This window comes from Lygodium microphyllum, chromosome 19 (assembly GCF_053477565.2).
Source record: "Lygodium microphyllum isolate KBCC chromosome 19, Lygodium_microphyllum_v1.1.10, whole genome shotgun sequence".
Lineage (NCBI taxonomy): Eukaryota > Viridiplantae > Streptophyta > Polypodiopsida > Schizaeales > Lygodiaceae > Lygodium > Lygodium microphyllum.
In genome coordinates, this window is record NC_141153.1 from 121,715,327 (window position 1) to 121,739,017 (window position 23,691).

Consider the following 23,691-nt stretch of genomic DNA (forward strand, 5'->3'; position numbering starts at 1 on the left):
GTTCTAATTGATCAAGCCATTCAACTTAACCAATCCAAACATCCTAAAGCCTCCACACAAGCACCAATGACATCATAGACTGATTCAAGAGATTATCGATCAAGCTAGAGCTAGGCCCTCCATATCCACATGAGATTGTACCAAGGGGGCTCACTATTACTAGATAAGAGTTCTATGTTTTACACAGTCTTAGTTTGTTTCCTTGTTATTTGCTTTGTGCTACATGTTTTGCTCACATAGTTGTACCATCATACACATGATTGTAACTCGTGGTCTTGTAGGTCATTTTGGCCTTTTGCAAACATTAATATATCATTTCATTTCTCCCCCATACAAGATGGGAACAGAATAATATGGCATAGTTAATGTCTAACACAAGTGATAATCCAACAGGAATGGCAAAGCATAAACCTACATCAACGAAGCCATAATAACAATGAACACGTGCATTAGAAGAAGCTCAATCCTGCAATTGTTGAGAAGGCCTTTTATAAGAAAAGCACTAGATTTTAAAGCAATCTAAAAACAACAAAAAACTGGCCAAGTGCAAGTTTTTATTGGTTAATGTTTCAAAGCCATATGATCCCCATCCCTCACCATTCACTAAGCGTCCTTAGACCAACGCTAACAGATTTGTCATTAAACTCCAAAATACTTAGTTTTCTGGATAATAACAAGAGCCCAGACTTAAACAGGATACGCAGACAGTGGGGACTCAACATTTCTCAAGAGGTAGTCTATGAGATAATGCAAAATCCATGAGAATCATCATTCAAATTGCTTCATAATCAGCCATAAAGAGATCTGGGATTACTATTGTGCTGCTCTGCATCAGAAGAGCAATCTGATCCACAATTGTCACTGCAGCAACCATCCCATGCCCTGCATCAATATGCACTTCCTCAAGTGGGCCTATGCACTGTTCATATCAATCGAAGAATAAATGGAGCCACTCCAAAGTCACCGTTTTCTGGCCTAATCAATGGAGCTCTGCATGGAGTCAGTGGAGGACAAATGGCACCATGGAACCTCTTCTGCCCAGGTAGAGGGAAGGGTACAGCTTGTAGTGGTATTGCAGGTTGTCCAAGTCAGTAAGGAAGTCGAACTCGCCAGGAACTCCGGAAGAAAGAGCTTGCGAGATTGAGCAGTGGTCACAGGGCACCACAATCCCTGTTGAGCAAGCTGCTGCAGGGAGGACACATTGTAGCAGAAAGAATCGAAGGATGTGGGAGGCTGATGGTGAGCAGTACAGCTTGCCTCCACAGCTAAAATGAGACAAGAAAAATGAGGCATATATCACTTAACAGGCTTTCAAGCACTTAAAAATTAGTTAAAATCATTAGCTATGTTTAACTTCAGTTAACTACTGGTAAAGTAGATGTAACTCTACAAGTGCGTGATTCCAACCCCACTCCCGACTGCACCAACCATTAAGCATTGCAATTTACCTTAGGGCACAGCTAGTAAAAGCAGCAGATGGGGGGCTCCTTCTATTTGATAAATGCTTCAGCTCGCAAAAACTTGCACTTAGAAGCTAACTGCATGGAGCTTCTTCTGTCAGATCATGCTTCAGCTCACCCACATCTTGCATTTGAATCTATTCCAGCCTTTCCCTATAAGTCTGAGACTAAGTTGTTCACCTTGTCCCAGATTCGCTCTAGTGAAATTGCTTCAGTTCATCTCCTCTTACTCCACTCAACTAAAAATTTACACCATTGGTTCAGATCTGTTCATGGAGCTGTTTATAACTCACAAGATTAGGTAGCAACTCTATAGAATTGACCATGTTAAATACAGGCTGGTCTTTTATCTCCCGTCCATCATTCTCACATCCTGCTGTACATATTTTTAGGGCATGGTCACAAAGAATGTGAAACCCTGCATCAAAGTCTCAGAGATTAATCTCCTGATATTTATTCACCCTATTCCTGTCAGTCTTTGTACATTTACTTCTTTGCTCAAGAATATGGCATGAGCTGGAGGCAACATTCTGGGCAATTTGTGGCTCATTGACACAGCGAGTATCAATAGCTGGAAAAGGATGATCTAGCCCAGCTGCCCAAGGCTACAGAATGTTGGCCTTGTGACAGGCAGAAGCAAGCCAGCTAGATCAGCTACTCAAAAACAAACTGAAGACAGATCTTCTAGCACCCAAATTGAAAAAGAGGAACATAGAGAACCCACTTCAGAACAAGCACCGGCCACAAAGGACCAACTTGCATACGCTCTGCACATGAAAATAGCTAGCTATTCCGGGTCTGAAAACAATAGCAAATAAGCTCCAGGACAGTTTATATAGAAGCTATGAATGAAAATTCTTTGAAAATATGAAATGGTTCTCTTGAAAAGAGATCTGAATTTGATCAGGGACAAGATCACACCACTTAACCTCTTGAAATGCACAAAGGCCCCATCCTCCATGGAACTCATGTTGGTGAAAGCTCCCCAAACTACTTCAAGTGCTGCTTTCAAATCTTGAGAAAGTAAGACTTACCCTCACAAAGATCAAATTCATGCCAATGCTTGTGAGCCTCCTTTTGTTGTCCTTTATGGATCTTCTCCAAGCCTGCTTCAACAACCCACCAGCTCATCCACTATATATTCCATGGAGAAGTCTTCAACCTCTATTGAGCATATTGGTTATTGGGGCCAATAGACTATCAAACTGTGCAAGCTTGGTAGAAGTTTGAATTGTATTACTAGCTCGACTAATGGCAAGTAATCCCATGACCCATAATGATCCTAATAATGGACCCATAAACCATCTCAAAAACTGTGCAAGCTTGATAGTGTAGTGACGGGGAGGCACGAAGATCGACACAATCGTTGTTCCTTAGGCACGGAGAGACAGAGGGAGTGAGAGAGAGCAAAGTAGAGAGCGTGCACGATTTCTGGGTATAATGACGAGTGTACCACTTCAGGTTTTTAGATAGATATATATATGTAACTAAAAGTGCTAAGGGTGTGTTCACACCCGAGCACATTAAAAGGCACGAGGGCCTTTATTCCCAACAACCTCCCACCTAAAGACAATGTGCCTTAAGAGGAGAAAAGAATCAGCTAAGTCTAGGTATGTACAAAGCTGAAATACATATATCTATCCAACTCCCATCATCTGTCGGCAATGAGCAAACCGCTCTGCTGGAAGACCCTTTGTAAGAAGGTCTGCACGATTATCATCTGTATGCACTTTGACAAGCTCAATGCTCTTGCTGTCAAGTACATCTCTAATGAAGTGGTACTTCACCTATATGTGTTTCGTCTTTGCATGAAAGACGGGATTCCGTGCTAGTATGATAGCACTATGACTATCACAATGGAGAACATGTAACTCTACGATGCCAAGCTCTCCCACCAAACGTGAAAGCCATAAAGCCTCGTTATATGCCTCAGTGGCAACCACATACTCTACCTCTATAGTTGACAATGCAATACACTTTTGTAGCCTGGAGATCCAAGAGACTGCTTCTCCTATGAAGGTAAACACATACCCAAAAGTGGACTTTCTGCAATCTGCATGACCAGCATAGTCTGCATCCGTAAAGCCAACAACAAATGCCTTCTGCTTTCCAAAACAAATGCACAACTCCTTTGCGCCTTTGAGGTATCTCATAATACCTTTCACTACATCCCAATGCTTTTTGCCAGGGTTTGCAAGTATTTGCTAACCACTCCCACTGCAAAGGCAATGTCAGGACGTGCAGCAACCATAGCATACATCAAACTGCCAACAACTGAAGCATATGGTATCTTGGCCATTTTAGCCTTCTCATCATCAAATGTAGGGCTGTCCTCTACACTGAGTTTCACATATGGAGGTAATGGAACCCCAATTGTTCCCCCCCCCCCCCTTCCATATTGAAACACTACAAAACCTTGGAGATATACTACTGTTGAGATAGATAGAGCAATCCTTTTGACCTATCTCTGAGTATTCACATACCAAGAATGTAATTTGCATCACCAAGATCCTTCATGTCAAAGCTGCCATGAAGACTTTGCTTCAGTGAATCCAAGGCATAAGTATCCCTATCAACAATCAGCATGTCATCAACATACAGAACCAAGATAATCAGGCTGCCATCTACTGCCTTCTTAGTGTACAAGCAGTGATCCACTTGACTTCTATGGAAACCTTGAGATTGTATGAATGTATCAAATTTATGATACCATTCTCTTGGTGCTTGTTTCAGCCCATACAAACTTCTTTTGAGTTTACATACCATCTTCTCTTTCCCTTTTTCCACAAACCCTTCAAGCTGCTACATATATATGTCTTCATGTAGATCACCATGTAAGAATGCAGTCTATACATGCATCTATATGAGCTCCATATCTTCAGCTGCAACCAAGCCCAAAATGGTTCTCAATGTAGTCATTTTGACTACAGGAGAGAATATCTCATCAAAGTCAATTCCATGCTTCTCCTTGTATCCCTTTGCAACCAATCTTGCTTTGTACTTTGGTGAGGAACCAGAAGTGACCTTCATCTTGTAAACCCATTTGCATGGAAGTGTTTTTTGCCCTTTAGGCAACTGCACCAAGTCCCAAGTGCCATTTTTCTCAAGAGATTCCATTTCTAACAACATGGCTTTATACCATTTCTTGTTATCACGTCTATCCATTGCTTCCTTGAAGTAAGACGGTTCACCACAGTCTGTCAACATGACATAATCAGCCACATTATTTGCACCAGGAATGAATCTATCAGGTTGTCTAGTAGCCCTAGACGATCTCCTAACCCAATGATCATTGTTTGTTGGTTGTTAAGCATTTTCAGCTTGTTGTCCTAACATTTCAGCTTGCAAATCAACATTAACAGCTTGTTGTCCTGGCTGTTTCCACACATGTAGTGACTCATTATCATGGGCAATAGCTGGCTGGTCATTTCCAGCATTATTTTTTGCATTTACAGGTTCGTTTATAGCAGGTATTTGCTGCTGTACAGCGGGCACATTTTACTGTCCAAAAGGTATTTCTTCCCGGAATACAACCCTACGAACCTCCTCCGTTTTTTTGGGTTGTTTATGCATGCGATCTTCTTGGAAGATAACATTATTGTTGTGTACTACTTTCCTTTTCTCGGGATCCCACAATCTATAGCCCATTTCAACCTCATCACCATATCCTAGGAAAATGTATTTATAGAACTTTGGCTCAAGTTTGCTGCGTTTTTCTTTACGAATGTGCACAAAAGCCTCGTAGCCAAACACTTTCAGGTGAGCATATGAAGATGGCTTACCCGACCACGCTTCTTGGGGAACTTTCAAGTCCCAAGTGCCATTTTTCTCAAGAGATTCCATTTCTAACATGGCTTTATACCATTTCTTGTTATCACGTCTATCCACTGCTTCCTTGAAGTAAGACGGTTCACCACAGTCTGTTAACATGACATAATCAGCCACATTATTTGCACCAGGAATGAATCTATCAGGTTGTCTAGTAGCCCTAGACGATCTCCTAACCCAATGATCATTGTTTGTTGGTTGTTAAGCATTTTCAGCTTGTTGTCCTGACATTTCAGCTTGCAAATCAACATTAACAGCTTGTTGTCCTGGCTGTTTCTACACATGTAGTGACTCATTATCATGGGCAATAGCTGGCTGGTCATTTCCAGCATTATTTTTTGCATTTACAGGTTCGTTTATAGCAGGTATTTGCTGTTGTACAGCGGGCACATTTTACTATCCAAAAGGTATTTCTTCCGAGAATACAACCCTACGAACCTCCTCGGTTTTTTTGGGTTGTTTATGCATGCGATCTTCTTGGAAGATAACATTATTGTTGTGTACTACTTTCCTTTTCTCGGGATCCCACAATCTATAGCCCATTTCAACCTCATCACCATATCCTAGGAAAATGTATTTATAGAACTTTGGCTCAAGTTTGCTACGTTTTTCTTTACGAATGTGCACAAAAGCCTCGTAGCCAAACACTTTCAGGTGAGCATATGAAGATGGCTTACCCGACCACGCTTCTTGGGGAACTTCCCCTCCCCCCCCCCCCCCCCACCCAAAGACATATTTGGTAACCAATTAATTAAGTGTACGGCTGTCATAGCAGTCTCTACCCAAAAACCATGGGGTAATGCAGCATGAGACAGCATCGTACGAACCTTATCTTGTATGGTCTGATTCATACACTCTGCAACTCCATTTTGGAGTAGATTATGAGAGGCAGTGGGCTCTCTCTTTATCCCTTTGCTGTCACAAAATGCCTGAAAGACCTTGGACACATATTCCCCACCATTATCAAAGCAAAGACACTTGAGTGTCTTATCACTTTGATTTTCAACCAATGCCAAGAAATTTTTAAACTTGTCAAGCACTTTATCCTTGCTACGAATAGGATAAACCCATACCTTTTGTGTAGCATCGTCGACAAAGGTGACAAAATATTTCTTTTTCCCTTAAGATAATCCTGGCATCTGATATACATCTGAATGTATTAACTCCAGAGAAGAAGATTTCAATGAAAGAGACTTTTTGTGAGACGTTTGTGCATGTTTACCATAAATACAATGATCACAATGCTCAAAATCAGCATAATGAAGACAAGGCAAGTAACCCAAACGAAAAAGCACTTTCATTCTTGTTTAACTCATGTGTCCCAACCGGCCATGCCACAAAGAAATGCTTGGCTGCTCGGTCACGGCAACAACATGATCACTCGCACTAGATACATGGAGAGAATACAAAGTATCACTTTTATAACCTTTGGCAATCACTCTAGATCCCTTACAGATCTTCCATTTTCCATCACCAAAGGTGGTATGAAAACTATCATCATCTAGCTGCCCTGTGCTAATCAAGCTCTTCTTGAGCTGAGGTACATGCCATACATGCTAAAGTGTGAAAACAGAGCCATATTGAAACTGCAACTGCACATTGTCAACACCTGCAATGTCACATACATAGTTGTCCCCAAAATGGATAACACCATGTTGACCCCCTGTATAGGCAGAGACCTACTCTCGATGAGGGGTGACATGAAAGGAAGCACCTGAATCGAGAATCCAGTTATACATGTCCTCATCTGTATCTGAAAGTAAAGCATGTGCACCAAAGTGTAAAGAGACCAAAAGTACGTCATTCCCACTGTCCTGTCATGAGTGACTACATTCACCTCTTCAATTTTGACACTACTTTTCTTGGGTTGACTCTTTTTCTTCTCTTCCTTGCTATCATCTGTCTTCTTGCCTTTTTCTTTCTCTTTCTTCCATTTGTAACAGTCACGTTTAAAGTGACCCTTCTTACCACAATGGTAGCATTCAACATCTTGCCACGTCATTTACTACATCCCTTGCTATCAGATTTTCCTTTCTGCTGTGATCTGCCCCTAGTATGCAAAGCACTAGAAGACTTACTGGATGCATTGTTCTACCGATTCATTTCTTCCATGAGTAGAGCACTCTCTACATCAGCATACAAAAGAATCGCATTCGAATTGCTCATAGCAGTCCTAAATGTATCCCATCTCTCTGGAAGAGTGCAAAGTAAGAACGTAGCCTTAAATTCTTCATCAATCAAGAACTTCAAGGCAACCGGCTGGCTGAAAATAGAGTTAAACTCACTTAAGTGAATAGACATTGCTGTATCCTCTTTCATACACAATGCTGAAACACTGCACTTCCATGAGGACAGTATGCTTCCAGGCTATCTGATCTGTTTACAGCCTGTTTAAGGCTGCCTTTTCTGTCTACAATCCTTGTTCACCCTGCATTTTGAAGTCCAGACTCGCTGCCCACTTCTTGCCTACTCTCTGATCTTCCTTGCTGGCATCACCAACTCTGCTGTACAGCGGTCAAATAGGCCCCAAACAGGCTGAAAACATCATCTTTTTCAGGTCACTTTCTCCATCAGTTGCAGTGTTTCTTGCGTTTCTCTTGCAGGTTTCTTGAAGGACATCTATGGCAGACCATGACAATAGGCATGATTGGGTGGATTGGGACCACAAGGACTATCAAATTGATGACTAAGACCGCGAAGACAGCATTCACAAAGCCTGTTGGGATGGAGCCCAAGTGTGTGACTGGCAAGTTATGGCAGATGGAACTTCATGGAGGGTTTTGTGTGTGTGTGTGTGTGTGTGTGTGTGTGTGTCGGGGGGGTTTGGGTGGGTGGAGGGGCGCTCTTGCATGTACACAATCTGAATAGACAAATTGATTGATAAGCGAGATGAAAATTTAAAAATAGGGCCTCATTGTATCGGCGTAGGGTTTCCCTAAACCTTTGAACCTTATTTAATGCTAGGAGGTGTAAAAGGTATTCACAGCTTTCACACACAGTGGTGTGTTCACACACAAGGGGAAATTACTAAAAAACCCCTATTCACATACTAAAGATAGAAAAGGAAATGGGAAGGTCTTACCTTGAAGAGGCAATGTCTAATCCCATACAATGATTCTAGAAAGGAGATACGTAAGTGAGAGAGATGTAACCTGAGCTAGGTCCTAACATGGTCTACCAAAAGGACTAGGGACAAAAAGTAAAACATGGTTCATAGGTTTATGTGCATAGCTAGGCTAATCAAAAGCTGGCATGGCTCAAAGACACTGGGCACATGACCAAAGGCCGAATACACAAGTATGGCTTTCACACTCAACTCTAACTAATGCAAAAAGTGATTTCAACTCCCTTGAAACATGACTCTTTTGAAAACTGGAAGGAAATGAAATAAAAAGAAATGTAACTCATTTTGGATTGAATCCAACTAGAGGACTCCACACAATTATTTAATAAGTGACAAAAAGGTCTTAGTGCATGCATACTCTACAACCAATGTCTAATTCCAATCACATTTTAAAAATTCTTTTGGTTGCTCCAAGATATGAACCCTTTATCAAAAGCAAAGTTTTACATAGCAAGTTCACCTTTATTGCAAAAGTTGTTGGCCTAGGCATAACTGTTAGAGATCAGATCAGGGCAGCAGGGCAGGCCTGGTGCAATCAGACTGCATGCAGTCGGACTGCACAGTCGGACTGCCACGTGGCAGTCCGACCTGCAGCCGCCTGGCTATTTCTGGCGCCCTATTTTCCCCCATTTTTCGGCTATTTATACCCGACATTCTCAGCAGTTTGGTACACTACTCTGCTCGCAGATTACAGACGGGTGACACGCGCAGATTCCGTCTCTGTTCGCAGATTTCAGACAGCAGACAATGCAGACTGCAGCGGACTTCGAGGTGGACAGCAAGTTGCATCGTCGAGGTGGAGACACGCAGTCCAGCACACTGCGCCCGTGTATATATCTGCATATCTTTGTATTCAGCATTCTTTATACAGCAGATCTTCATCGTCCACTGTCTCTCTCTCTCTCTTCTCTCTCTCTCAGTCCTACGCTTCCGCACTGCTACACTCTGACATGGTATCAGAGCAGTGTTTGAGGGCTGACTGAGCGCAGAATCAACCTGAAGAGGAGTTTCCATCGCGACACAAATTTGTGTTTTTTGCGTTTAAGGGCAGACAGGAGGGCTGCGCCTTGGAACAAGGCTGAAACGAGTGTGGACGCACAGGAAAGGAGTACAGGTGGTGGATTTGCTGCTGTTTACTGCTGTTTAACGCGGAGGAAGTTTGAGTTTTCAGCCTACAAGTGCAGGTTTTGCTTTTTCATCGCCTCCGGCGGGTGAAGAAGGTTCAGGACGCGGAAGAGCCTTAGCAAGCTGAGTTTTCCCAGTCAGAGGGGGCTGCTTTTGCGTTTGTGAAGGCATTGCAGGTGAAGATGTCTACAGAGATTGACTTGGAGTTCCAGGCGATTATGGACCGGAAGGTGCCTGTCTTACCGGCTCTTCCTACAGATCAGAAGCTCGACGGTGACAACTACCACATTTGGCGCGTCATGATATTGGCCATTCTTGAGTCCTATGATTTGGCAGAGTTGGTACAGGAGGAGATTGACCGGCCGTCGGTAAGAGATGAGTCCAAACTCTCTTCCGATGCTCGTGCGGAGTTGGCCAAGGCCCAGTCTCACTGGGACAAACTGAATGCCAGGATTCGATCCTTTCTCTTTCTATCATGCACTACAGCCGTGATCGCTCACATCGAGCACTTGACGGTGGCTCGGGAGATATGGCTGGAGCTTGATCAGATGTACAATCGAATGACCCTAATGAAGCGGGTTTCTTTGGAGGTACAGATGCGGACCTTGTCCGTAAATAAGTCTTCTTCGCTACGGGAGCACATTAACAAGCTAAGGCAGCTACAGATGCAGGTTCAGAATGCGGGGAAGCCGATTTCCTCCGAAGACATGGCGATCACACTATTGTCCCAGTTGCCGCCACGATTCGGTACATTTTACTCTGCCCTTATTGCCTCGGAGCGAGAGTCTACTCTTCGGTGGGAAGAGTTGGTTCCTATGGTCTTGGACCAAGAGGAACAGTTAAAGGAACAAAATGCTTCCAAGTCGGAAGCGTTGACAGGTCAAGCCTCTCAGAAGAAGGGGAAGGACCAAAAGAAGAAGAAGGGGGATAACAAGTCCAAGAAGGACAAGGAGAAGGACAAGGACAAAGACTCCACATGCCATATTTGTGGAAAGACTGGCCATTGGAAGAAGGATTGCCCTGACAAAGACACGAAGGACACCAAGAAGAAGGACACCAAGGATTCCGGAGCGGTGGCTGCACCCTCATCAGCTGCATTTCTTCATCTAGCTGTCATTGAGGACGCTTCACCAAATGCTTCTGATGTTGCGATGACGGCTCCCCAGGCTCGAGAGTGGATTGTTGATAGTGGTGCCTCACGGCACATGACTCCTTCATCAGATGGTGTTGCCCAGTTGCGACCCTCGCGTGGGCAGATTCTCATTGGAGACAGCTCTTCAGTTTCTGTTGCAGGTCGGGGTAAGATGCAGCTTATTCCGGATGGACGAGGTGGTACCCATACCTCAGAGGTTTTGCATGTACCAGGATTAGGGTACCATCTCCTTTCAGTTCATAAGATTTGCTCCCTTGGTCTTCTGGTGGAGTTTGACAGTACTACGGTGCGCGTCCTTGATCGTGGGTCGAGGAAGGTTCTCTCATCCGGATATGAGGAGAACGGCATTTACAAACTGAAGTCTTCCACCGCCCTCTCTACTCTTCTTCTTACCTCTCAGTCACAGTCCGAGTTATGGCATGCTCGGTTTGGTCACCTGAACTATGACTATCTTCGGAGGGCGTCACGTGGACAGCTTGTTCGAGGGTTGCCGGATATAGTGGTGAGCCAGCAGCCATGTGTCTCCTGCATACGGGGGAAGCAGCATAGGGATGCCATTCCCCACACAGCTTCGCGGCGATCTACTTCACCGATGGAGCTAGTATCTACGGATCTATGTGGCCCTATGAGGAATGAGTCCTTGCGTGGGAGCTCGTACTTCATGCTGATCGTGGATGACTACAACAGGATGACATGGGCCTACTTTTTGGCACTAAAGTCAGAAGCTTTCTCGCACTTCAAGGATTGGCTTCTCTTTGAGGAAAACCGATCAAGCCGGAAGTTGAAGACCTTGCGATCCGACAAGGGAGGTGAATTTGTGTCTAATGAGTTTGCTCGGTTTTGTGCAGATAAAGGAATTCACCAGGAGTTTGCCAATACCAATACTCCTCAAGAAAATGGTATTCTTGAACGGAAGAACCGCAGTGTGATCGAGATGGCGCGCACCATGATGGAGCACCGACAGACCCCTCAAGTTCTGTGGGCCGAGGCTGTGGCTACTGCAGTCCACATCCTTAATCGATCCCCTACTTCGGCCGTGGAAGGGATGACCCCATTTGAGGCTTATTTTGGGACGAAGCCAGATGTTTCTTACTTTCGGGTCTTTGGGTGTGATGCCTATGTTCACATTCCCAAGGCTCACCGTGATAAATTTGAAGCAGCTTCCCGAAAACAGGTATTTGTTGGCTACAGCTCCCAGTCCCAAGGCTACCGACTGTATGATCCCGTCAAGCGGGATGTGTACACTAGCCGTGATGTGCGTTTTGTGGAGGTTCCGGCTACTTCAACGGGTGAGGAGCATCCCGTTCTTGGAGATCCAGGGGAGAGTTGGGCTCCTTCGACAGTACCACTGGAGCCCGTGCCTTTTGATTATGATTCTGTTTCTGACACGGAGTCTACTGTTCCACCGGACACCTCTGAGGAGTTACCGCCGGTGGATATTCCAGAGTCTTCTGCTGATGGAGAACGACGAGGGGAGGTTCGGCCTCCTCCTCGCTGGGCCCGTGACACACTCCGTGATTCAGGGATCGAGAGGATTCCTGAGGAATGGGGACCGCAGGATGGTCCGCGGCAGTCACGGAGGCACCACGCACATTCTACGGAGCTTGTTTGCTCCAACTATTGTTTGATGACCCGTGTTATGCAGGATCGAGAGCCCACCTCCATGAAGGAGGCTTTACAGTCCGCACCATGGAAGAAAGCTATGGAAGCCGAGTTGGAGGCTATTGAGAGAAATGGCACTTGGTCACTCGTGCCTCGCCCCCCGAAGAAGAAGGTGATTGGAGTCAAGTGGGTCTTCAAGACCAAATACCTCAGCGATGGTACTTTGGATAAGCACAAGGCTCGCCTTGTTGCTAAAGGTTTTGCACAGCGCCCAGGGATTGACTGTCATGACACTTTTGCCCCCACAGCTCGTATGGCGACCATTAGAGCTGTTCTTGCTTTGGCTGGTCATAGGAGATGACCTGTTTATCAATTGGATGTGAAGTCGGCCTTCCTCAATGGTGATTTGAAGGAGGAGATCTATGTTGAGCAGCCTCCTGGCTTTGGATCTTCCGATGGGAAAGTCTACAGGTTGAAGAAGGTCTTGTATGGCCTCAAGCAAGCTCCGCGTGCATGGAACGAGAAGATTGATTCGTTCCTCCACTCTCAGTTGGGATATCGGCGTTCCAAGGCCGATCCGCAGCTGTATGTTCACACTTCCGAGGATGGTTGTGTACTGTTTGTATTATATGTTGATGATTTGATTGTCACAGGTGATGATGCACAGCAGGTCCAAGAGACGAAGTCAGCTTTACATCGGACGTTCGAGATGACGGACTTGGATCTACTCCATTTCTTTTTAGGCCATGAGATTTATCAGTCTCAGAGGGGGATCTTTATCTCTCAACAGAGATATGTACAGGAGCTCTTGGTGTCTTTTGAGATGGAGGATTGTCGGGCCCTATCTACTCCTATGGATCCGAACTGGAAGGCCACTTCCCATTCAGCTTCTCCTTTGGCGGATACGTCCCGCTATCGACAGTTGATTGGATCCTTGATTTGGCTTCTCAACACGAGGGTTGATCTATGTTTTGCTGTTGGGCTCTTGGCAGGGTTCATGAGTGAACCTAAGACGGTGCATTGGCAGGCTGCTCAGAGGATACTTCGGTATTTGAGGGGGACGTCTGATTTAGGGATTCATTACCCCGCAGGGACAGATGGGTCAGATCTTGTACTTGCAGGTTGGAGCGACTCGGATTGGGCCGGTGACGTGGACCACAGGCGGTCTACTACAAGTTACTGTTTTACTTTGGGTGCAGGTGTTATTTCATGGAGTAGCAAGAAGCAGCCCACGGTAGCCCTTTCGTCTACTGAGGCGGAGTATCGGGCCGCGTCTTCCACCACCTGCGAGGTTGTGTGGCTTCGGAGATTATTGGAGGAGCTTGGGTGCCCCCAGACTCGTCCTACATTGCTGCGATGTGACAATGAGAGTTGCATTGCCTTGGCACGGAACCCTGTTTTTCATGCCCGGACGAAGCACATTGAGATCCAGTACCACTTCATTCGAGAAAAGCTTCTGGATGAGACCATCACTGTGGAGTATTGCAAGACGGAGGACAATCTTGCGGATTTGTTTACGAAGGCGCTTCCTCAGGCTCTACTTCAGAGACATTCCAGATCCCTCAGGCTTCTGCCTTGCCCAGGCTCTGAGAGGGGGTGTTAGAGATCAGATCAGGGCAGCAGGGCAGGCCTGGTGCAGTCGGACTGCCACGTGGCAGTCCGACCTGCAGCAGCCAGTCGGCTGCATTTAATGCAGCCGCCTGGCTATTTCTGGCGCCCTATTTTCCCCCGTTTTTCGGCTATTTATACCTGACATTCTCAGCAGTTTGGTACACTACTTTGCTCGCAGATTACAGACCGGTGACACGCACAGATCCCGTCTCTGTTCGCAGATTTCAGACAGCAAACAGTGCAGACTGCAGCGGACTTCGAGGTGGACAGCAGGTTGCATCGTCGAGGTGGAGACACGCAGTCCAGCGCACTGCGCCCGTGTATATATCTGCATATCTTTGTATTCAGCATTCTCTATACAGCAGATCTTCATCGTCCACTGTCTCTTTCTCTCTCTTCTCTCTCTGCGTTCTCTCTCTCTCAGTCCTACGCTTCCGCACCGCTACACTCTGACAATAACGTGATCACACGATGAATTGATAGAGAATGAAAGATAATGAATGAATCAATTGATGCACAACAGCTCAATCACAAAATGAAAGGCAATGTATTAATGAGTAAGAGAGAATACAACGCTCAAGACGATCACAATGAATAATGCTACACTTTTGTGCTAATGAGGCACAAAGTATCTTTTTTATAATAAAATCAAACTTAATGGCTTAATCATCATAGGAAACCCTAAATGAAATCCTAACCCTAAGTGACATTAGTGCCTAGGACATTAGGGGCAACAACTATGTTTAATAACACTTTAAATGCCTAGGGTGCCCGGATCATGGATCAAAGAGTATCACTATGTGCCCATGAGATGGCCCACAAACAACCCTCTATGAAATGGGTGAATTATTCTAATAACAATGACAAAATTCTAAAACGTGAAAGAAAATATAAGGTCATGGCTGCACAAGTTCATCCAAGTGGACATAGCAACCTATGATAATACAGAGTATAACAAATCGTAGAACAAATGGAATCAAGCTCAAGCCTTGCCAAAAAGCCTAGAACTTTGGTCGAGAAAGAGCAATCGTGAAAAGATCTACCAAGTTGTCTTTGGTGGATACATAAGACAACTCTATTTCTCCAACCAGTATTTACTCACAAACAAAATGGTAATGAACTTCTATATGCTTCGTACGGGCGCGGAATACTAGGTCCTACAAAATAGCCAACGCACTATGGCTGTCAATGTAGACAAGTATCAGAGCAGTCCGGTGCACATGAACATTTGCAAGTAACTTATAGAGCCAAACACACTCCATTGTGGCTATGAATATTGTTCTGTACTCAGCTTCACAACTAGAAGAAGCAACCATAGTTGATTTCTTACCGAACCAAGAAACAAGAGAAGTATCCAAGAAGTAGCAAATGCCACTATGAGAGAGACGAGAATCTGAATATCCAAGCCAATCACTATCAAAATATCCATACAAAGAGAGTGAAAAATCAGCCTTGTAGAAAAGGCCAAGGTCCAAAGGGTCCAAAGTGCCCTTAAGATACCAAAAGACACGCTTCACTGTCTACCAATGAAGTAATGAAGGGTTGTGCATAAATCTTTTCAACTCTGAGACAGCAAACTAAAGATTAGACCTTGTGTGACATAAATAAATCAAACATCCAACAGCCTGCTAATATAAAGTAGTATCAAAGGATCCGCTACCATCATCAAAAGTGAATCTGAAACCAAGCTCCAAGAGAGTACACACAGGCTTGCAATCCTCAAAATAAAAGCACTAAAGCAGCTATCTAATATACTTGGACTGTGACATGATGTTGCCCCCCTCAACAATGGCAAATTGGATACCCAAATAGAACAAGATCCATCATGGCAAAGGTTTGCTGTAAATCAGCCTTAAATGCTGCAATTTGACCAACATTGGTCCCAGTGACAAGCATGTCATCAACATAAAGCACAAGAATAATAAAATCAAATCCCCCATGTCAAATGTAAAGAGTAGCCTTAGTACGGCTATTCTGAAATCCAAGATGCATTACATGAGAATTTATGCAAGAATAGCAAACACGTGGAGCTTACTTTAAATCATACAAAGCCTTCCTGAGACGACAAAGCCTTCCTGAGACGACAAACTTTGAGCTCAGAGCCTTTAACTGCAAATCCTAGAAGTTGAGAAACATATGCCTCTTCAGTGAGATATCCATGGAGAAATGTTGTCTTAATGTCCAATTGAAAGTGGGTAGCAAGGGCAATAATACTCCTGATGGTAGTAATGTGAGAAATAGGGGCGAAGGTCTCCTCAAAGTCGATTCCTTGTTGTTGGGCATAGCCCTTGGGTCCTAGAAATAAGGCGGGCTTTGTACATGTCAATAGAACCATCTAACTTTCTTTTAATTTTATAGACCATTTAGTACCTATTGGACACTTGGAGCCATTATGAAAAAGTGGTGGTAAGCTATCAAAGATGTCCAAGCATCAATAATTGGTTGTTTTTGACACTCCAGCAAAGGGTGAGAAGCATTTTCAATGAAGATAACATCTGGGCTGACAATAATCTTGCTTATAGAGGGTTGATAAAGGCAGTACCCCTTTGCTTTCAACACTATATCTAATAAGTATGCAGCAAACAGCCTTATCATCCAGCTTGTATCTGTCAAAAATGGAGCAGCAGTGAAAGCATAAACATCTGCTATAATAAACTACTGAAACACTAGACAAAAGAGAAAGGGAAAGAAACAACATTGAAGAACACAATACAGATGAAAACTCGGATATATGCTCAAGAAATGGAATCCACATATCCAATACGAGACAGTCGCATACAACAGTGAGTCACTGGCTGCGTGGACACCGGCATTGGTGTAGGGACCGATTAGGCACGAAGATCGAGGCAAGCAGTCGTTACGTGCAGTGAGAGACAAAGAGTGCTAAGAGTAGAGTAGAGAGTGAGCACGTTTTTAGGTACAAATGAGGAGTGTACCTTTAGGTTTTTAGATAGATATATGTGTGTAAGTACAAGTGCTAAGGGTGCGTTCACACCCAAGCACATTTAAAGGCACGAGGCCTTTATTCCCAACAACCTCCCACCTAAAGGCAATGTGCCTTAAGAGGAGAAAAGAATCAGCTAAGTCTAGGTATGTACAAAGCTGAAATACATATATCTATCCAACTCCCATCATCTGTTCAGTAATGAGCAAACCGCTCTACTGGAAGACCCTTCATAAGAAGGTCTGCAGGATTATCATTTGTATGCACTTTGACAAGCTCAATGCTTTTGCTGTCAAGCACATCTCTAATGAAGTGGTACTTCACCTGTATGTGCTTTGTCTTTGCATGAAAGACAAGATTCCGTGCTAGCATGATAGCACTCTGACTATCACAATGGAGAACAGGTAACTCTGTGATGCCAAGCTCTCCCACCAGACGTGAAAGCCATAAAGCCTCCTTGCATGCCTCAGTGGCAGCTACATACTCTACCTCTGTAGTAGACAATGCAACACACTTTAATAGCCTGGAGATCCAAGAAACTGCTCCTATGAAAGTAAACACATACCCAGAAGTGGACTCCCTGAGCAATCCGCATGACCAGCATAGTCTGCATCCCTAAAGTCAACAACAGATGCCTTCTGCTTTCCAAAGCAAATGCACAACTCCTTTGTGCCTTTGAGGTATCTCATAATACCTTGCACTACATCCCAATGATTCTTGCCAGGGGTTGCCATATATCTGCTAACCACTCCCACTACAAAAGCAATGTCAGGACGTGTAGCAACCATAGCATACATCAAACTGCAAACAGCTGAAGCATATGGTATCTTGGCTATTTCAGCCTTGTCATCATCAGATGTAGGGCTATCCTCTGCACTAAGTTTCACATATGGAGGCAATGGAACCTCAATTGTTTTCCCCCCCTCCATATTGAAACGCTGCAAAACTTTGGAGATATACTCCTGCTGAGATAGATAAAGCCTTTCAATCTATCTCTGAGTATTCGTATGCCAAGAATGTGATTTGCATCACCAAGATCCTTCATGTCAAAGCTGCCATGAAGACTTTGCTTCAATGAATCCAAGGCATGAGTATCCCTGCCAGCAATTAGCATGTCATCAACATACAAAACCAAGATAATCAGGCTGCCATCTATTGCCTTCTTGGTGTATAAGCAGTGATCCACTTAACTTCTATGAAAGCCTTGGGACTGCATGAATGTATCAAACTTATGATACCATTCTATTGGTGCTTGTTTCAGCCCATATAAACTCCTTTTGAGTTTACATACCATTTTTTCCTTTCCTTGTTCAACAAACCCTTCGGGCTACTGCATATATATGTCTTCATACAGATCACCATGTAAAAACGCAGTCTTTACATCCATCTGTATGAGCTCCATATCTTCAACTGCAACCAAGCCCAAAATGGTTCACAATGTAGTCATATTGACTATAGGAGAGAAAATCTCATCAAAGTCAATTCCATGCTTCTACTTGTACCCCTTTGCAACCAATCTTGCTTTGTATTTTGGTGAGGAACCAGAAGTGACCATCTTATAAACCCATTTGCATGGAAGGGTTTTCTACCCTTTAGGCAATTGCACCAAGTCCCAAGTGCCATTTTTTTCAAGAGATTCCATCTCTAACAACATGGCTTAATACCATTTCTTGCTGTCCTGTCTGTCCATTGCTTCCTTGAAGCAAGACGGTTCACCACAGTCTGTCAGCATGACATATTCAACCACATTAATTGCACCAAGAACAAACATGTCAAGTTGTCTGGTAGCCCTAGACGATCTCCTAACCCAATGGTCATTGTTTGCTGGCTGTTCCTGCAAACTTCCATTTTCAGCATGCTGTCCTGGCATTTCAGCCTGCAAATCAGCATTAACAGCTTGCTGTTCTGGCTGTTCCTGCACATGTAATGGCTCATTTTCATGGGCAATAGCTGGCTGATTATTTCCAGCATCATTTCCTACATTTACAGGTTCATTTACAGCAGGTATTTGCTGCTGTACAGCGGGCGCATTTTGCTATCCAAAAGATATTTCTTCCCGAAATACAACCATTCGGACCTCCTCAATCTTTTCAGGTTGTTTGTGCATGCGATCTTCCCGAAAGATAACGTCATTGCTGCATACTACTTTCCTTTTCTCGAGATCCCACAATTTATACCCCATTTCACCCTCGTCACCATATCCTAGGAAAATGTATTTACAGACCCTCGTCACCATATCCTAGGAAAATGCATTTACAGGACTTTGGCTCAAGTTTGCTGTGTTTTTCTTTACGAATGTGCACAAAAGCCCCACAGACAAACACTTTCAAATGAGCATATGAAGGTGGCTTGCCCGACCACGCTTCTTAGGGAACTCCCTCCCCTCCCCCCCCCAAAGACCTATTTAGTGACCGATTAATTAAGTGAACAGCTGTCATAACAGCCTCTGTCCAAAAACCATGGGGTAATGCAACATGAGACGACATCATACGGACCTTATCTTGTATGGTCCGATTCATACGCTCTACAACTCCATTTTGGGGCGGATTATGAGGGCCAGTGAGCTCCCTTTTTATCCCTTTGTCGTCACAAAATGCCTGAAAGACCTTGGACACATATTCCCCCACCATTGTCAGAGCAAAGACACTTAAGTGTCTTATCTATCCGATTTTCAGCCAATACCAAGAATTTTTTAAACTTGTCAAGCACTTCATCCTTGCTACGAATAAGGTAAGCCCATACCTTCCGTGTAGCATCATCGACAAAGGTGACAAAATATTTCTTTTCCCCTAAAGATAATCCTCGCATTTGGTATACGTCCGAATGTACTAACTCTAGAGAAGAAGATTTCAAAGAAAGAGACTTTTTGTGAGACGTCTGTGCATGTTTGCCATAAATGCAATGATCACAATGCTCAAACTCAGCATAACGAAGACAAGGCAAGTAACCCAAATGAGAAAGCACTTTCATTCCAGTTTGACTCATGTGTCCCAACCGGCCATGCCACAAGGAAACGCTTGGCTGCTCGATCACGGCAACAACATGGTCATGCACACTAGATACATGAAGTGGATACAAAGTATCACTCTTGCAACCTCTGACAATAACCCTAGATCTCTTACAGATCTTCCATTTTCCATCACCAAAGGTGGTATGAAAACTATCATCATCTAGCTGCCCTGTGCTAATCAAGGTCTTCTTGAGCTGAGATACATGCCGCACATGCTGAAGTGTGAAGATAGAGCCATACTGAAACTGCAACTGCACATTGTCAACACCTGCAATGTCACATACATAGTTGTCCCCAAAATGGATAACACCATATCGACCCCCTGTATAGGCAGAGACCTACTCTCGATGAGGGGTGACATGAAAGAAAACGCCTGAATCAAGAATCCAGGTATGCATGTCATCATCAGTATTTGCAAGTAAAGCATGTGCACCAAGTGTGAAGAGACAAAGAGTACGTCACTCCCACTGTCACTGTCACTATCATGAGTGACTAGATTCACCTCTTCAATTTTTACACTGCTCTTCTTAGGCTGATTGTCCTTCTTCTCTTCCTTGCTATCATCTGTCTTCTTACCTTTTCCTTTCTCTTTTTTCCATTTGTAACAGTCACGTTTAAAGTAACCCTTCTTGCCACAATGATGGCATTCAACATCTTTGCCACGTGATTTATTGTGTCCCTTTCCATCATATTTGTCATTTGCTGTGATCTGCCCCTAGTATGCAAAGCACTAGAAGACTTGCTGGATGCATTGTTCTACCGATTCATCTCTTCCATAAGTAGAGCACTATTCTCTACATCAGCATACAAAAGGATTACATTAGAATTGCTCATAGCAATCCTAAATGTATCCCAACTCTCTGGTAGAGTGCAAAGTAAGAAAGTAGCCTTAAATTCCTCATCAATCATGAACTTCAAGGCAACCAGCTGGCTGAAAATGGAGTTAAACTCACTCAAGTGAGTAGACATTGCTGTACCCTCTTTCATACGCAAATCCATAAGCTTTTTCAGCCAATACACTTTGCTTGCAGCACTCTTCTATGCATACAGTTCTTCTAGTCTGGTTCATATAGCATATGCAGAATCCAAACCTTCAATGTTGAAGAGCAAGGCATCAAAAATCGATAGCTCTATGGTTGAGCGTGCAAGCTCATTCAACTCATCCCAATCATCCTAATCCATGTCCGCGGGCTTTGCTCCTTTGGTTTTGATCGGCTTTGCCTGCTTCTTTTGTAACATGATATTGTAGCAGTGCTTTTGCCAAACTGCAAAATTGTGTGCGCCTTCAAGATTCTTTATGTGCATCAGATTACTACTGTCATTGCTGCCAGCCATGATTTTCAGCCCAAATGTGACCAAAAAACCAGCAAATGCAAACCCAAACTGCCACCCAAGTGACCAAGGTACAAACAAGTACCAATCAGCAATAAATGACCACGCAGAAGTACAGATCTCAGATCTGTAATTAAATTTTCAGGAGCACCAAACCATGTGCATTATCCAACTGATTACAGCTGTTCCAAGGGCATGTGCATCACATTACATGAGGAATCCCAAAATTTCAGCTGCAATTTCTGTTGTATATGTACCCACAGGCATAAAATTTGACACGAACGGTCAAAAGCCCCAAAATTTTGTGCTCAAAGCATCAAACACACATCTACATTTCCTCTGTCATGCTAGGACAGTCCAATTTTGCCAAAATAAAGCAATTTCAGCAAAACCCCCAAATTTTACCAAGTGTTGATGTCCAAATTGCGCAGAATTCAACCTACATGTACATAAAATGACCAAATGCTGCACAAATTTTGCCCAAACTGCAAAAGCCCCAAGTCGCACGGGGTACAATGTGCATCAATGTCGAGAAATTGGGTAAATTTCAGCCCAATTTGCACATGTACATTAAAATTCCTGCAATTTCTGAGACGGATATCACTGTCGCATCTTGCTTGCACCAAATCTAGACAAATTCCCAAATTTTCCAACTCCTGCGTGCACTAATTTCAGTGAAATTGAAAGAATTTCACTAAAATCTGAAAAGCCCCGAAAAATTCCCGGGAAAATGTGCACCGACTTTGCAATCCTTACGTTTATCATAAGCCAAAGTTCTTGACCTCAAATATCACCTATATGATCCTTACAACGGTCAAATAGTGGGACTAAAATAGTTTAGCTGATTGTGCTCAATTTCAAATGTTTTTGTGTGACGTTCTCAATGACTTGTAAAGCTCAACGGTCAAATAGTGGGATTAAAATAGTATAGCTGACGTTCTCAACTTCAAATGTTTTTTGTGTGACATTCTCAGTGCACTTCAATCAACGAAAGGACTAGTGTGGCGGAGAAAAATAATATTTTATGAGGGGAGACCATTCCGTCACCCGTGCCAACAGGAAGGCTAGTGGCTCGCCAAGCATCTTCGAATTGGCGAAGAGCCACCAAACCAAGGCCTGCCTCCGCCAGAAAAGGGTGAGAAGTAGAATTGATAATCCTGTGTAGTCGTTAACGAAAGGCTATGCTCTTATGAAAAGACGTTTGCGAAGCTATCACAAAAAAGAAAGCAATGCACCGTACCTGCTAAGCAAATTCAGCGTCTCAAGGGAGGGGGCTGAAGCAGAATCTGCTCGGTCTCGATGGGATCAGACGTTAAAAGCTGCAATGTAAAGCATGCAAGTTATGATGGAAACACGGTTGAGAGAGAGACAGAGAGAGAGAGAGAGAGAGAGAGAGAGAGAGAGAGAGAGAGAGATTACAGGGTCCTTTAGCACGGGCTTCGAATCGTCGAGCACCACGCGGAAAGGAGGCTTGCTCGAGGAGAACAATGGTGCTGCTGCTGAGGTTGATGTTGTGGTAGTGATGGGAGGTGGAGGAGGCGGAGTCACAGACGAGAACTGGAGATCCCAGCCCGTCGACATAGCTACACCTAGAACAATAACAGATCGTAGGCTGTGAAGAAATACGTATCACACAGACTGGTAGGCTACATGAAGATGCAAACGAACATCAAGATGGAGAATATTAGGGTAACTTCACATTCGTCCGGACAGGAACCAATCCCTAATGACAGAACAGAAAACCTTCTTGGCTTTGATTCAAGCCTTGATTTCGAGAATTTTTAAATTGGTGGATCAGTTATCGAAACTGCCCATTGTGCCTTTGGCTCAATCCTTCATTTCGCCTGGTTTTTATTTTATTTTGCGTTTGGGTGGCATGGACAAGCCATATGGAATTTTTGGTCACGGATAAGTTTTCGAACATTTCCGCAACACATCTGCATCACGCCTTGTGTCCATAACATGTCCGCATTGGTGTATAATCAACATGTCTCCCTCCCTGCTCCATGGTGGCTATGCCTCATGGAGCAACCATCGTTCTTGCCTCCCAATGTGCAGGGTTCTCATTTAGAGCAAGGCAACCGGGCCCCTTGCTCTGAGTTCAAGTCGAAATGACTTTTTCTTAGGACAGGTAGGATTCGACCCGTATCGCCCCTGTGGCACCATGGTCCAAGATGATTGAATAAGGATCCTTGTGAGCTCGAAACTCCTCCGTGTGGCATGATTCGATGTCTCCAAGTGCCAAGTTACCCTTGCGAGTTAGACAAACACGTTACACATGCTGTGTGCGAGCTACGACACGGGAGGGATATCAACAGCGTAACAGCCCGTGACGCAATGCAACGCGATGGGTGCATGCTATGACGCGATGGCATCGACTTGACATGTCTTGCGAGTTGGCTTCTGCTGCGTGTTCAAGACATGACCCAATGTTGCGTGCCCACGAACCATGTTACTTGTGCGGGACCAGGAGAGCAGCATCACACTATTGTATTTTAAGTT

At 44.0% G+C, this 23,691-nt stretch overlaps 1 protein-coding gene across 1 annotated transcript; it reads right to left on the reverse strand.

Annotated features, from left to right (window-relative positions):
• Positions 1-513: 513 nt before the first annotated feature.
• On the reverse strand, positions 514-22,995 carry LOC148020332 (uncharacterized). The gene is made up of 3 exons (XM_087700629.1): positions 22,609-22,995; positions 22,430-22,508; positions 514-1,265 (listed from the first exon to the last, which is right to left on the reverse strand). Exons 1-2 carry the CDS (start codon positions 22,768-22,770, stop codon positions 22,443-22,445), a joined length of 228 nt encoding a protein of 75 aa, XP_087556755.1. The 5' UTR covers positions 22,771-22,995; the 3' UTR covers positions 514-1,265; positions 22,430-22,442.
• Between the last annotated feature and the right edge of the window lie 696 nt (positions 22,996-23,691).

Coding starts and splice junctions, on each gene's coding strand:
- LOC148020332 (XM_087700629.1), bottom strand. CDS start 22,770: ATGTCGACGGGCTGGGATCTCCAGTTCTCGTCTGTGACTCCGCCTCCT. Junction 22,509..22,608: donor AGCCCGTGCTAAAGGACCCT/GTAATCTCTCTC, acceptor TTTACATTGCAG/CTTTTAACGTCTGATCCCAT.